This window comes from Stenella coeruleoalba (assembly GCF_951394435.1).
Source record: "Stenella coeruleoalba genome assembly, chromosome: 3".
Classification (NCBI taxonomy): domain Eukaryota; kingdom Metazoa; phylum Chordata; class Mammalia; order Artiodactyla; family Delphinidae; genus Stenella; species Stenella coeruleoalba.
In genome coordinates, this window is record NC_137148.1 from 159,231,198 (window position 1) to 159,247,847 (window position 16,650).

The following is a 16,650-nucleotide window of genomic DNA, read 5'->3' on the forward strand; positions in this document are numbered from 1 at the left end:
ATCTCCTCTGACCACTGTTTCATGGGCTATAAGTAAGATCTATTACAATGGAAAGTAATGGGAACGTTTTTATTCAAGGCTTCTCTGCTATTGACTTGAGAGCAAACACTCTGAGAGTATAAATTACTCTTGCTGTGTGCTGACTTTGAATGAACAATATTTCATGTGCAGTGACATGGTCTAAGCTATAGACTTGGAATTGAATGGCATCTGTTTCAATTGTTTTGTTCTCTCAAGAGCAACTAGATAGAAAAAAGTGGTCAATTTGACCCTTGTGGGAGCATGTTGCAAATCTAAACCTGTGTCCCTCATACCATAAATGAAATACATTCGTAAATTTGTAAGTGTTTTCCTTCTGTTCATTGATGCTTGAGTATAATCTCAAACTTTGGCAGCAACATTTTATACATAAGTACTTGGTTTTCTTCCTTTCTTCTTTCTCTTTCTCCTCTCACTCTCTCTCTGTTTCTCTCTCTCTCTCTCTCCATCTTATGTAATTGGATAGAACTGGGCACCTAGGATGATGTGGTGTTACTATAGTGGGATTTTTTTTTTTTAAAAAAACAACTCTAACTTACCCTTTTAAACATTTCATAAATACAGGTGTCAGTGCCATTTGGAATAGTCTCTATAACAATTTCTGTCTCCACATTTACTGTGTTTCAGCAAATTTACCTAACAGATGGTGAGTGGGCAATTTTTAAAGGGGCATTTTTTAAAGAGCGGAGGGGGAAGGAATAGAGACAGGCACATACTATATTTGAAGTTACCGCCACGTGTATTTTATGTATGTATACCCATACAATTAAGAAGTCTTTGGATGTTTTATCTTCAAGAATAATTCAGATACTGGATTACTTGAATATCATAAACATTTAGGGTTTAACAGATTCGTTACATATAGACGTTGTATCATGGATTGAAAAGACCATAGCCAGCGGGCAGCAGCGGGCGAAGCGACCGAGCGGCGGCGAGGGCTGGACGGCGGGTGCAGGGGTCCGTGCTTCCTCGCGGTGGAAGGCTGGGGTTCGCCAGAGACGCCGGGTTGCTCCGCGTTGCCAGGTTACTGAGCGCGTGCCCCCCGCCCGCTCTTCCGCCCGGGCCGCCCTCGGCGCCGCCTGAGCCGCGGTGCGGGCTGCGCGGGGCGCCGGGTCCGCGGAAGCCTGGGTCGGGGGCTGCGTGAGGGACTCTCGTCGCGCGTGGACGCTGCGCGAGCGCGCGGGGGACGTAGGGCGCCGACCTGGGGCTCCCCGGCGCTCCGGCTCCGCTCAGGGCGCCCTCTCAGGGGCCTCCGGCGCGAGGCCCCCTTCGTGGTCAAGATGGCGGCGCCCAGGCGGGCCGCGCCGAGGTGAGCTGGAGCTAGGCCCGGAGAGGGGTGAGTCAGCCACGCCCAGGACTTGGACCCCGGGCTGGTCTCGCGTCTCCCGGGGAGCGGCGGGTGAGTGGGCGCGGCCGCGCGTAGGTTCCTCTCGTGGGGTGGTCAGCTCTTCGTGCGTCCGCAGACTTCTGTCGTCTGATAGATCTGGGGTGGCCCAGGTTGGAGGCGAGGGTGCTTGATTGGGGAAACCTGAGGGGTTTAAGGACTCTGTTGGGATCGTTTCAGACCCCAGCAAGAAGCTGAACAAGTTTTCTCCTCTCTTCCCGGCTAAGTGTTCTCCCTTCTCTGAAGACGCCAGCTTTTCTGAATCACCTTGTTCCCCGGGGGGATACAGTTGGTGGTTCTGACCGTGGAACGTAGGACCCGGCGCGGGGAAGCCTGAGCTGGTTCTAGTTACTTTGTTTGCAAAGCACTTGTCTTGTCTTTGGAATCTTTGTGTATATAACCAACGTTGGGAAGAGCCAGCGTTTTCTCCTCCAAAACACTGCGAGGGGTAACTTTATACGTAAGAAACAAGTGGGCGTTCACATCCATCTCTTTTCCAACCACTGAGTTTTGGTTGTGTTTCCTTTTTTTAAGTTTGTCTCGTTTTGAACTGATAACAAAACAAACAAACAAACAAAAAAACCATAGCCAGTTACACAAAGTATATACTCTAGTCTCAGTCCTGCCATTAATTAGCTATGTTACCTTAAGTCATTTAATTTTTCTAGGCCTCATTTTTCTCATGTGATGTTTTTTCTTTGGAAAAGTATAGTTTCTCGAAGTCGCTAATCTCTGTGTCATAGTTCAGCTTAGAGAAAACCTGTTCTTATCCAAACTCCATGACATTGTATTTCAGGCTCCAGCTTTGGACTTTGAGTGAGTTGGGGGCAACTTTTTAAGGATATTTTCACACAGCTTTTTTAGTTAATATCAGTCTAGCTGACTTGTCATACTCAGACTTTCTCCCATATTCTTTTGCCAGTGTGTTCCTTAGTCATATATATAAAGACTGTTGTGGGAAAAATGACCTCCTGGGTCAGCTTACTGCATGGTCATCGACACAGGACAGGGAGTAAGATTCTGTGGAATTTACAGAAGCAGATACAGGTTTCATTTTCCATGTCCTCTCCCCTTTCATCTTACAAAAAAACAGCAGGCTTTTCTTGGAGAACTGCCAGATAATGCCATCCTGCCTCCTCACGGGCCCCGGGGTTGAATCGCCCAGGGACTGAACTCCAGTAAAGCAGGTGATTGGCTCATGGGTAGGCGTCTGACCTCGGCTAAGTCTGTCAGACTGCTCTCCAGGACTTTTCTCTCAGAGCAAAATGGAAGAATTGTCTTTTCTCTCTGGAATTTCTAAGCTGGGGAGATATGACTCTGGGACTCCCAGTGACCATCCAGCACAAGGAGAGACTTTCTGTAAAATAAAGTCTTGCAGAGGTAAGCAGCGCTGAGGGATGGAGAGAGAGCTGGAACCCCGCTGATACTCTGGAACGTCCAGATCCAACTGTATCTGAATATGGCTGCATCCCTGAATTTCTAGTACTTGTTTGTTGAGGTGGTTGTTGTTGTTTGGTTTTTGTTTTTAAATTTCCTTTGACTATTTTGAATTTGTTTTCAGCCATGTGCATTTGAAAGCATCATAGCTAAAAGAGCTAATTTCCTACATTAATGTCAGGTTTGCTGACTGGCATTCCTTAAGTGAAAAATCATATCCGCTATTTTCTTTAAATAAAATCCTTCTAGCTCAGGTTTGAGATATTCAAAACTCTGCCTCCTACCCCCCTCTTTGCAACATTTACTGTATCACCTTGAAGCATTTGTGACCACATCTTTCCCATCTAGACGCAGTTGAGAGAGAGAGCAAAGACTTCTGATATAAACTGCAACCTATACGCCTCCTACCTGGAAGCTTTAGAACATACTTGATTCTTGTCATTAAAGCAAATCTTTTGTTGTTGTCTCCAGGGCACAGAAGCATTTTCATGGCATAATAGAGTACAAAGTACATTAAGCCTAACTCTACTTCTCACCCTCTTTTACTTTAAATAGGCAGAAAAGAACAATCTGAAACACATTTTCCCAACAAATAAAATACATATACGATTATGTTTAGAAGACATTTATGCAACATATAGTTAGACTGATGAATTAATGGACCTTTTGCCAATTGGCACAGTAAATATATATGTTCGATGTGCTTAATTAAAAAGAAGACAATAACATATTTTTACAGGTTAATTATCTGAGAAGAGTATTGTGCCAGCACACTTGATACTACAGTATTTCATGTTTGACAAGTAACCTTCTTTCAATTATATTTACTGCTAAATGTTTCTTGGATCAAGCTATTAAATTATAAAGTCAAAAGTAAAATGATATGAAATTACAATGATAAAGGGACACATATCCCACTTTATGAGAATAGAAGTTCTAATTTCTTTTCAATACTACTAGTAGTGACCACAATACTAATTTGAGCCCTTACTATGAGCCACTGTGCCCATATACATTTAGTTCTTACAGTAGTTCTGCAAAGGGCATATAATAATCCACACTGTAAAGCTGAAGAAAGTGATTCTCATAGCTGAAAGTCACATAGCTGGTGAGTGGCAAAGTCTAGATTCAAACTTAGAGTCGTGTGACAATGCCCAGGTTGTTGACCACTATGTACACTGCTCAATTGTTGCACCAATAAAGAAGTGCTTGAAATAATTATAGATTTGCCTACCCCGAAACTGCAGTGATTTAAAGACATCAAAGTTGCCAGTTGCTTAACCACATCTACTTACAGTAAGAAATTACATTTTATTTCATTTCTAAAACAAGATTAATTCTGCAGGCCCATCGAAACTTGAGCACACAAATCCTACCTCCAAATGAAAGATGCTTGTTTTCCATTATTCAACACATGGCCCTGTACAGAGGCAATAAATATATAGTAGAATTTTCATTCAAATAAGTGAGAAGAGAGGTTTCTTCTTGTCCTGATTCAGTGCCCATCATTATGGATTATGATGGCTCTTCCCAAACTTTACTTCATTCCCTCCACTCTTTCTACAAAACTCCAGTAATGGAATCCATCATTCAGATATATGTGCAAAGCGAAAGGACTGTATTAATACAGTTGCTGAAAGTCAAGTTGATAGAGCACAGGAAATACATCCTAATAAATGCAACATTAATGTTTGTGTGGGCCTTGGAGTGAGGGGTAGAAGAATTTTCAGTTTAATGGAATATTTTGCCTCTTGCTATGAAAGTGCGGCTTAATAGTCTTGTAATTGGTCATTTACAGAATCCTCCATCTCTGGGTTTCATGCTTTCTTTACTCTGCAGCTGTTGATTCCTTCTCTTGTTCTGGATGGAAGAGAGCCACTTCAAAGGGCTCAGCCTGCCTTTTTGTGTTATTGTTGAGATGAAGATATTTCCATTTATTAAAGCACACTATTTAAACATTTTTATCATGTTTTAAACTTGACTGTGTTCTGAAGGTATGAGCACAGGCAGACATAATGGGGGATGTTTTCCAGGAGAAAACATACTCTTATCAAAGGAATTATCAGAATTTTCATGTATGGATTGAGAATCAAATTCTGGAGTTAGACCTGAATTTAAATTCATACTCACAACTTATTACCAGTCTCATCTTGATCAAACGGTTACCACACTTCTCATCAATTTCCTTATCTTTGAAAGCGGAATAAGAGAAGTATGCCTGGTGGAGTTACACATCAAGCTCATCTGATAGAATATTCATAAGGATTTTGCACAAAATGTACATGGAAATATTTTAGCACCGAGTTTAGCATGCAATTCGTCTTCAATACATTTAAGAGCTATTATTTTATTATTATTATGCTATCACTAAATATCACTATTACTTAAATGTCATTATTGCTAAAATTGCTGTAAAATTACCGCAGTAACCCATGATGAATTCCCCTCTTCTGTTTCCTTTGTTTAAATGGAAAATATATATATAGATCTAGACAGAGAACACTTTAGTGATCCTATTCAGTGGAGTGAGAATTTCCATGGCACTGATTAAAACAAATCCTGAATTGCATGGACTTAAGATAGCAGAGAGGGGCTTCCCTGGTGGCGCAGTGGTTGAGAGTCCGCCTGCCGATGCAGGGGACACGGGTTCGTGCCCCGGTTCGGGAAGATCCCACATGCCGCAGAGCGGCTGGGCCCGTGAGCCATGGCTGCTGAGCCTGCGCCTCCGGAGCCTGCGCCTCCGGAGCCTGTGCTCCGCAACGGGAGAGGCTGCAACAGTGAGAGGCCCGCGTACCGCGAAGAAAAAAAAAAAAAAAAAAGATAGCAGAGAGGCTAAGAGATTTGAAGTTAGACATCCCCAAGTGTGAATTCTACTGTGACCCTCTTCTAGCTCTAAAACCTTGAGGAAGTTACTTAAACTTTCTGAGCTTTACTACTAGTTTCCTCATCTGTATCTTTTCCAGGACTATTTATCAAGCATCTTCCTGTTCTCTATGCTTGGACGTATCAATGAATAAATTAGACTAAGAGCCTTTGCCTGCGTGCTCCTTCTTGCATGGTTTCTCCCTCCTTACACTCTCGTGTGGAAACGGATGTTATAAATAAATTCTATGCTTTGTCACAGGTTGATGGGCGCTACGGGATAAGGAAAAGGATGTGAAGCTCACTGAAGAGGCTTGCGTTGGGAGTGCTGGAGGCGTGTACAGGTAGGTTCTGATTTTAAATAGGGTAGTCAGGGTGGATTTTATAAGTTGACATTTGAGCGAAGACTTGAAGTGAGGGAGTTGTCAGAATGTATGATGGGGAGACCACTCCCTGGGAGCGGTCCCAAAACTCTAAGGCAGAAATATGCCGGGCAGCTTGGAGGAATATCAAGGAGGCCACCCTGGCTGACTTAGTCAGTGGGGAGGAAGAGACAGCAGGAGGGCTGGAGGTCGGATATGTGATGGGATGGATTGGGTAAGTCCTGGGAGGCCATCACATGCATTGTGTCTTTTACTCTAAACCTAGGCAGCCAGGGGCAGGATTTTAGCCGAGGTGTGGCATGAACTGTCTCTTGTTTGAAAAGCATAGCTCTATCTGTGGTCTTGAGGATGTGGGGAGAGAGTGGAGTCAGGGAGAATCTCGGGAGGCGACTACAGGATCCTCGAGGTCTATGTTGTTGGCCTGCACCAGGCTGCTAGTGGCTGGTAATTCTCAGAAGTGGCACATTGGGAAGGTTGTGACAGCATTTCGTGGTAGATTGAATGCAAGAATGGAAAGGAAGAGGGGGTCAAGGGTGAATTCGAGATTTAGGGCCTGGGGAACTGGAAAGGTGTGGTTACTGTCACCTAAGATGGAAAAAGTTTGGGGTAGAGCATGTTTGGGGGATTAAAGACCAGTTTTGGAGGTATAAGATTTGAGATGTTTTTGTGACATCCAAGTAGAGGTGCTGAGTACACAGTTGGATACACAAGTCTGCAGTTCTGAAGAAAGGTCTAAACTAGAGATACACTTTAATACCATGGAGATATTAAGAATAATTACATGGAAGCGCTATTTTAAAGATAAAATGAAGTAATGCAATTAGCACTCTGTCTTCTCAAAACATTTAATAACTGTTAGCTAAAATAATTACCTGAAATGAAAAAATACCTATAGTTTCTTTTGTTGTTTGCAGTAAAAGTGAATAAAATGTCACAATTATTTTAATAGTATTTGTGACACAGTAGTTTTAGTTAAGACACCATGACTACAAACATTTACAATAAACCTTTCAGTCTCCTGCTTTTCACTCTGATAGGGTACTTGGAACCATATTTTGTAAGGTTTAAGTTAGTTGTCATAGGGTACCTCTTTAATTAGAAGTAATTCTGAACTGCCTAGTTCCATGCAGTTTTATATACATATATGTATAATTATTATTTTATGATTTATCAAACTCAGTTGAAAATTTGCATCACTGATATACATTAGAATTTAAGCATTTACCCAGGTACTCAAGGAAAAAAATGTACTTGTCTTGTAATTTCCATAGGGGTACTTACTTTCACATCTTCCCTTCACTTTGCAATTGCAAACATGGCAGGGGAAATATTATCTTACTGGTCTTTGAGTTCCCCTTAGCTATCTGCAAGTCCTTAAACAGCCTTTGTGGCTTAACCAAAATTCTCTTCCATCTTCATTCCGCTAACAGATATTGGTCTAAGCATGTACTTACACTAAAAAATGCATGACCACGTTGTCTCTACACATCTATAATTTTATGTTAACACTAACATTATGTAAGCTATACTTTAATTGTAATTATAACAGATTTTATGTCAACACACATCCATTTCTAGTGTTCATCTGGTGTTCAAGGGGAGAGCAGTATGTCGTAAATTTTATCAAAATATAACATCTGAAGAATAGAACAGAGGGTAATTGTGTAATTCTGTATTCACTCTAATTAAGTTCAGTGGAGTTGGCATAATAGAATTAAGATGAAAGAAAAAGACATCGAGGTACCATGGCTCCCTCTCCTAACACACTCTTTTTGTATCCGAGAGCAGAGACTCAGCACCTTTCTGTACCGAAATGGAGACAGGAAGAGGCCAGAGGATGAATGACAGGCACGAATGAGGTGGAACTTTGAAGAGCAACATGGAAATGAAATACTTCTTTTGTATTTGGTAGGTGGGGAAAATGTACCAGCGTGTATGCCTACTGGGACCACGTTTTCCAGAACAGTTAAGCCCAGTGTCAACTATGCTGTCCCACCTTCCTCGTAAGTAGGAACATCCTGTTACTTGAATCTTTGCTTCCTGTTTCTTGATAGCTGGTTGAGAAGATTATCACAGGAACTGCATCTTGTTAGCAAATACACTGTTTTGAAATGATTGACACTCACTGAAGAGTGGCAACTCCAAGCTTGCTCTCTCTTGATCTTGGACTATTTAAGTCTGGAGTGCAGGAGTGGGTTATGGGGAAAGACCATTGGAATTCTTATGTCTTCAGCATAATGGTTATAGCATAATGGTTAGGAGTGTAGGTGCTGGTTCAAATCTCTGCTTTCCACTTGCTAACCATATGAGCTTGGGCGATTTACCTGATTACCTGAACCTCAATACTCCTGCCTATAAAATGATGTTAATAATATTTCATCCTCATAGACTTGTTTTCAATGTTAAAATGAAGTCACTTACACCAAGCACTTAATACAATGCCTAGAGCATAGTAAAGTCTATTATTATTACTATTACTACTACTAATACTATTATTACTATTACTGTCACGATGCCAGGTGCTATTTTTCCTATGCCTTATTCCATTATCTTCTGCCCTGTCCCCCCATTTCTGTCTTGTTTCTGTACAAGGGTAGGTTTGTCACAGAGCATTTTCTTTCCCTAGTGTCTGACTCTTAGTCATCAAGGTGACTGGTCCACGACCCGGCATTCATTGCTGCTCGTTGAAGCAACCCGTTTTGAGAAGGGGAGTTGGATATTGATGCCAAGTTGGGTCAAGGAGAGAGAATTTTCTCTCTTCGGCACTCAGCTAAGTGAAATATTCAGGCCTCAGAAGGAGAATCAGGCAAAGGGCAACATGCTTAATTTCATACCTTAGTGATTAAGAACAAGTCAGACAGGCTGGATTTGAACTCATTTCCGTCATGTACTGACAACGGGATCTTAGGTGCTTTTGTAACCCGTCTGAGGCTCAGTCAACATCTGAAAGAGACGAATAACATTATCAGGACCTAGCATATAGCCTCGTTGTAATAAGTGAGTAAATCCTTTTAAAACGTTCAGCACGTTGTTTGGCATATAAACACTTAATAAAATTTAGCTTCTTTGACTACTACCGCTGCTAATATTATTAAGTAGCTGAGCAGATCCGAGGCCCATTTTTTTCTTAGATTGCACATAATCATTTGGACAACGAGCTCACATTGATCAACCGTTGCTTATATATAAACCCCCATGAACCCAAAGGTGCTTTAACTGTCTCCCAGTCAGAGCCTGTTCTGGGGGCAGAAGCAACACCGGCACTACCCCCGTCATCTTTGCCTTTATTGTCACTACACTCGCCTGCCGTACTGAGCACTTTCTGTTTGCCAGGCACCAAATTTAGCCCTGCGTATGCACTATATCATGTAGTTCTCACACTCAGGTGGGAGACATTATCATCGTCCCCAATTTTCCGATAAAGACGCCGAGGTGTTGGAAAGGTAAGAAACTTGACCCACAGCAAGAGATGGAGCCGGAGTATTCAAACCCTTCTCTCTGACCTCAAGAACCCTTAAATATTAGCATACTACTACATCCTGGTAAGAAAAATCTGCTTCCAGCCACTCTGGTGAGAGTAGAAATGATTCTCAGTCCCCACATCCTCTATTGCCCATGCCACCCTAGCCTCAGGACTAGGTGGGAAAGGAAGTGATCTCTTCAAAGAGCAGCCAAAGGGAACCTACTCCCTTCTGCCTTTTCGTAATCAACTAACCAATATTTTATTTCCTTCTTAAGAGTCCCCACGTGTTCCTTTTGGTACTTAGCTTGGCCTTTTAGAATTCTGACATTCTGTACATGACTCATCCACTGTATTTCATGTTAATTTATTGAGGTCAAGTATAGGGTCTTACTTATCCTGAAGTCCGGTTATCCCCTGTCACATCTAACTCTGTTCTTTTCTTCTTGTAGGACATCTGCAGATATTTATTTGAATTTTGTTGAATTGTTCTCATCAATAGTACATTAAAAGTTATACAGAAAGTGATTTCTTATAAGGAAAACCATCTAAATAGATTTCTAGCTCTTTACTTTTTATAGCACTATTGTAGAGATTATAGATCTCCAGGTAATATTTTTTAGATTGAGTTCTTCATATCATCTTATTTTTACATATCATGATAAATCTGAATTTTCTTTATCAAAGCTCTGAGACTTCACTGGCTTGTAACTTAGCTTGTTGATATGTGTTGTTGACTTTTCCATTTACAATGATGTTTGATCCTGGTAAGGATGGGGCTGGGTGGGAAGGTACATCTTAGGGCCATCAATTGGTTTTGTAGAGAACTAACAGAAAGATCTAAAGTCTCATCATATTTCTGCAGAACTCATGAATCATTTTATTATAATTCCATTCATTCAGGGAGTATAAAACCATTTTCAAATTGTTATTCCTAATTTGTTCATCTTCTCTTCCTTAGTCTTAGTGAGAAGAGAGCAGGCTGAATGGAAGACAGTCATTATGACCACTGGGGCCACTAAGGTAGGCATCAGTCCCAGAGTTTTGTTTTCATCTCTCCGCTATTAATAGTGGCTAATGTCTTGAGTGCTTACTTGGTGCAAATTACTTAGCCGACCATGGCAAATGAGTTGTGTCATTTCATCCCCTGATAGTCATACAATTAATGTATGTATTATTATGATATCCCATAATGCATACATGGAACACAGCCTCAGAAGTAGTTATTTGCTCACCAAAATATGGTAGATGTGGAATTTGGACTCAGGTCTGATAGACTCCTAAATCACTCCTAGTGATTTTTACCACTAAATTAAAGTTGTATACCTCAGGAGAGTAGATAGTTTCTAAAATTTCCTCAGCTCTAATGTTTTATAATTAAATTTTTGTCTGATGGCAAGCTTAACAGTTAAGATGGGTAGGAAGGAATGCCAGCCTGTTGAATGGAATTTCCCTGAAATGAGCCAGTTCACTCATTCATTCACTCAGCATGTATTGAATGTTTGCTCTGTGCAAAGGCATTTTAGGCATCACAGTGGAGTGAGCGCCCCTTCCATAGACTCTCCTGCAGCACTCAGAGAAGTCTTGGACTGGTTTGCCTGTTATGGAATGGGGCTTGGTGATAGAAGCCTGGTTTGTCCTCCACTGATAAAACTAAGACATACTCATATGAGTTTAGAGGCATCTTGAAGCCGTGGGATAGTAACACACATGAATCTTACCATTTTTGCCTGGGATTAATGATATAAAGACTTTGGATTTGGGTATGGAAAACGGGTGCAATTATGGGCGTGTTGGTTCTACATATATACGGACATCACGTGTCATCAGCCTGCAGCTACCTGCCATTCCTCACTACTCCTTCTTTTCACAAACCAAAGAAGTACCTTCTTATCTCTCCTGTGGATAAGCTCTTGACAGTGGCACTAGGGCCTCCCTCAATAAGTACATCATTGGCTAAACCAGTGGTTTCTCAGATATGCTCATTGAACAACCCTTAAGGTGGATTGACATTCCACTGCCTAGAATAGAATATGGTGTTCTTTAGAAATCGGGGGGAAAAAATAGGCCACCAGATGTACTTTCTTTAATTTAAATTGTTTATATATATATATATATATATATATATATGAACAATTGTTATATATGTGTATGTATACTTGTTCATATATATGAATGATTTAAAATTGAAGAGATATATATATATACACACATATATATATATGTATATTTAAATTTTGGCTTCTGTTAGCAAGTAGTAAATTAAATTATTAGCAGATCCATACTGCAGGGAAATAACCAATCAGATTTCATTCAATAGCTTGCTTTTCTGTAGATTTATGGTTGTGATTTTATATCTGCAGGTATGTTTGCTGAAGAAAATATTTCTGCCACTTTATACAAAATTAAATTCATTTAATACCAATGCGGCATGTCTCAAATGTCTTAATACAGTTTTAATCTTTAATCGCATCAGAAGTATGAAATTAGAAACATACCCCAAAATCATTTGAAGATATAATTACTTTCATTTCCCTTATACTTTTGAGACTTTTGAAAAATAAGTATTTAGTTGTACTTATCTGTTTCTGTCTCTCTAAGAATAGCAAACACTGAAACACAATTCTTTTTAAAAGTCAGTATTAAAAATATATTGTCCAAGATGATCAAAACTAAGGAAGTGGCAAAGAAATTCAAAAATTTAAACTTTCAAAGGGTGCTTTTTTTGTGAATGTGTAGTACTTGTTCTTCTGAAGGAATTAATCTTTTTAAAAATTTAATTAACTTATTTTTTATTGAAGTATACTTGGTTTACAGCGTTGTGTTAATTACTGCTGTACAGCAAAGTGACTCTGTTATACATATGTATATACATTCTTTTTCATATTCTTTTCCATTATGGTTTATCACAGAATATTGAATATAGTTCCCTGTGCTATAGTAGGACCTTGTTGTTTAGCCAATCTATATATACCAGTTTGCATCTGCTAATCCCAAACTCCCAGTTCATCCCTCTCCCACCTGCTTCCCCCTTGGCAGCCACCAGTCTATTCTCTATGTCTCTGATTCTGTTTCTGTTTCATAGATAGGTTCATTTGTGTCATATTTTAGAGTCCACATATAAGTGGTATCATGGTATTTGTCTTTCTCTTTCTGACATACTTTGCTTAGTATGATAATCTCTAGTTGCATCCATGTTGCTGCTGCAAATGGCATTATTTCATTCGTTTTTTATGGCTGAGTAGTATTTCATTGTATATATGTACCCCATCGTCTTTATCCATTCATCTGTTGATGGACATTTAGGTTGTTTCCATGTCTTGGCTATTGTGAATGTTGCTGCTGTGAAGATCAGGGTGAATGTGTCTTTTTGAATTATAGTTTGGTCTGGATATACGCCCAGGAGTGGGATTGCTGGATCATATGGTAGGTCTATTTTTAGTTTTCTGAGGAACCTCCATACTGTTTTCCACAGTGGCGGCACCAACTTACATTCCCACCAACAGTGTTGTAGGAGGGTTCCCTTTTCTCCACACCCTCTCCAGCATATGTTATTTGTAGACTTTTTAATGATGGCCATTCTGACTGGTGTGAGGTGGTACCTCATGGTAGTTTTGATTTGCATTTCTTTAATAATTGGTAGTGTTGAGCCTCTTTTCATGTGCCTATTGGCCATCTGTATTTCTTCTTTGGAGAAATGTCTCTTTAAGTCTTCTGCCTATTTTTTTGATTGGGTTGTTTGCTTTTATTGTCATCAAGTTGTATGAGCTGTTTGTATATTTTGGAAATTAAGCCCTTGCTGGTCGCATCATTTGCAAATATTTTCTCCCATTCTGTAGGTTGTCTTTTCATTTTGTTTATGGTTTCCTTTGCTGTGCAAAAGCTTGTAAGTTTGATTCGGTCCCCTTTGTTTATTTTCATTTTTATTTCTATTGTCTTGGGAGACTGACCTAAGAAAACATTGGTATGATTTATGTCAGAGAATATTTTGCCTGTGTTCTCTTCTAGAAGTTTTATGGTGTCATGTCTTATGTTTAAGTCTTTAAGACATTTTGAGTTTATTTTCGTGTATGGTGAAAGGATGTTTTCTAACTTCACTGGTTTATATAAGGCTGTCCAACTTTACCAACACCACTTGCGGAAGAGACTGTCTCTTTCCCATTATATATTCTTGCCTCCTTTGTCAAAGATTAATTGTCAAAGATTAACTGAGGTGTGTGGGTTTATTTCTGGGCTCTGTATTCTGTTCCATTGATCCATATGTCTGTTTTTGTGCCAATACCACGCTGTTTTGATTACTGTGACTTTGGAGTACTGTCTGAGTCTGGGGTGGCTATGCCTCCAACGTTGTTCTTTTTCTTCAGGATTGCTTTGGCAATTCTGGGTCTTTTATGGTTCTGTATGAATTTTAGGATTATTTATTCTAATTGCGTGAAAAATGTCATGGGTAATTTGATAGGGATCGCATGAAATCTGTAGATTGCTTTGGGTAGTATGAGCATTTTAACAATATTAATTCCTCCAACCCAAGAACATGAGATGTCTTTCCATTTCTTTGAATCATCTTCACTTTCCTTTATTAACGTCTTACAGTTCTCAGCGTATAAGTCTTTTGCCTTCTTGGTGAGGTTTATTCCTAAGTATTTTATTTTGAGGGTTGTGATTTTAAAAGGCATTGTTTTTTTACATTCCCTTTCCGATATTTCATTGTTGGTATAAAGAAATGCAACCAATTTCTGTATGTTAATCTTGTGTTCTGCTACCTTGCTGAATTCGTTTATCAGTTGTAGTAGTTTTCATGTAGAGTCTTTAGGGTTTTCTCTGTATAGTATCATATCATTTGCATCTAATGACAATTTTACCTCTTCCTGAAGGAATTAATCTTGAAGTTCTACTAAGACTTTTGGGACATCTGTTTTAATGAGCCACTACTTCCTGCCTGAGATTGCACTATGCACCAGAGATTCTAGAATTAGCATAATAAAACTAATAATGCAAACAACAGCAACAAATCTTCACAAACCTTCCTTGCAAGGAAGTAAAGTCCACTGGAAACACAGACAAGTGAAACACACATTCAAAATGGCAGTGATTCTCAAACATTTATGTGCTGAGAAATCATGACAAGCATGATAACCAGGGCGATTACTAGACCCCTTCTCCAGCTGGTCAGGTGTAAGGTCCTGTAACTCTATTTTTGGTGAATGCCTCCAGGAGAGTCTGAGACAGATGTTCTCAGTTGTCGTCAACCTTTAGTGTGCATCAGATTTGCCTGAGAGTATTGTTAAAACACAGATTGCTGGGCTCCAGTGCCAGAGTTCTAACCAGTTCCCAGGTGTGGCTGATATTGCTGGCCCAGGGACCACATTTTGAGAACCACCTTTCAAAACTGCAGTATGCGGTTGTGTGTGTTGTGAATGCCGTATGCGGTTGTGTGTGTTGTGAATGAGACGGGCCCAGAGAACCAAAGGAGGGCAAAGGGACTCTGCCCTAAATTAGCCAAAGGTAACAAGAGCAGCTAGAATTGCTTGACCCAAGAAAAAATTATAAGAACTTTACCTGCGTTTGCTCATTTAATCCTTTCAGTAAGGTACATAGGTGCTACTTAGTGTTCCTCTTTTACAGGGGTGTCCAGAGAAGGTAACTACTTTGCCCACGTCCTAAACTGGTAAGTAACAGGTTAAGAATTCAAGTCTAGGAAGTCTGATTCCAGAGCCCACACCTCTACTCTTTCTGCATGTAGAGAGGAGTAAAGGGTTGTCAGTGAAGCCTTCCTGGGGGCCCTGGCCTCTGAGTGTAGATAGAAGGATGAGTGGACATAAAGATCATTATTTGTGTGTGGTGGGGGTAGGGGAGGAAGTATGAGGGCTTCCAGAAGAGCCCGCCCTCCCCATACATCTGCTATAAGCAAGTCTGATGATCAGGAGTCCGGAACATGAGTATGACTATGGGATACTGAGAAGGGTTCTAGAACCCTGAGGTTAGAGTTCTGGATCAGTTAGTAGGTAACAGAAAGTGAATGAGTGATTTACCTTACTTTCCACGGGTAGCAGGAAGTTTGGAGATAGTCCCTCTAGCGTTAGTCCAGCTGCTGAAGGGCATCACCAGGGGACTGGGTTGCTTCGCTCTTCCAGCTTCCACATCTCTAGCACGTCCACATAGCTTCAAAGTGACCCCAGAATCTCCAATAGTGTTCCAACAATTGGGGCAGGAAGAAAGAAAAGGAAAAAAAAAAGAAATTAAGTAAGAAAAAAAGGCAGTGTCTAACTCAGAGAGCAAATTTTTTACCACAGATGGTCAGCAGACTTGCACTTAGATCTCATCAGCTCGGATTTTAAACTGGCCACCTTAGCCTTAAGGATAATGGGGTCTCCTAAACCAGGGCTCTGATAGTAAGGAATAAGGAGAGAGTGGTACTGATTAGCAGTGCCTGCTGTCCCAAACAAATATTATCCCCAAACTATTGTTTTTATCCTATATTTTACTTTAAAGAATGGAGGGGAAACATTATGTATCTGTAAATAGCCTTTTAGAAAGGGTACAATTATATAGTTATACAACCCCCTGGAGGGCTCCTTTCTTCTAAAATCTCTTTAAAAAACTGTTCAAGGTTAAGGACATTTTTATCTTAATTTAGTCACTTGCAGTCGATTATCTTGGAATGACATCCTCTCTCTGCAGATGTTCTGTCAGGCTTTAGAAGATTCTAGAAGTGGACAGAGAAGTGTTATGGTACATGTATTTGCAATATGCACGTCTTTGAAATGAAATCCATTTAGGGACCAAAAGGCATTCCATGTCTTTGCTATACATTTTCACATATTTGCCTTTCCAGAATTCCTTTGAGCAAATCTGTTAGATGTAACCCATCCGTTTCTCCCATCTGAATTCTTTATTACTAAACATTCTTCAGTATGCTCTCACTCCCCTCTGTCAAAGGCGTTTCTCTGGGTCCTCACCCTTCTCATCTCATATGTGAATGCGTATCTTAAACTGAAGCAACAGTCTGCTATGACTTCTCCATAACTTGAAGAACCCGTCTTTGTGGGAAAATAAGTAGACTTACTAACTTAAAAGGTAAAATG

General features: G+C 40.3%; 1 protein-coding gene across 6 annotated transcripts in view; it reads left to right on the plus strand.

Annotated features, from left to right (window-relative positions):
* The first annotated feature begins 1,369 nt into the window (after positions 1 to 1,369).
* Positions 1,370 to 16,650, plus strand: part of LOC307183920 (uncharacterized protein) — a 284,255-nt gene continuing 268,974 nt past the window's right edge. For 3 of the 6 annotated variants that reach the window (XR_013827635.1, XR_013827636.1, XM_079917093.1), the window contains exons 1-4: positions 1,370 to 1,438; positions 5,985 to 6,066; positions 8,018 to 8,108; positions 10,527 to 10,588. Coding sequence is in view for 3 of the 6 variants with exons in the window: in XM_079917092.1 (XP_079773218.1) it covers positions 8,027 to 8,108; positions 10,527 to 10,588 (144 nt within the window). In the remaining 3 variants the exon portion in view is untranslated. The remainder of the gene's footprint in view (positions 1,439 to 5,984; positions 6,067 to 8,017; positions 8,109 to 10,526; positions 10,589 to 16,650) is intronic. The other 3 variants (XM_079917092.1, XM_079917091.1, XM_079917090.1) reach the window with 1 other exon arrangement.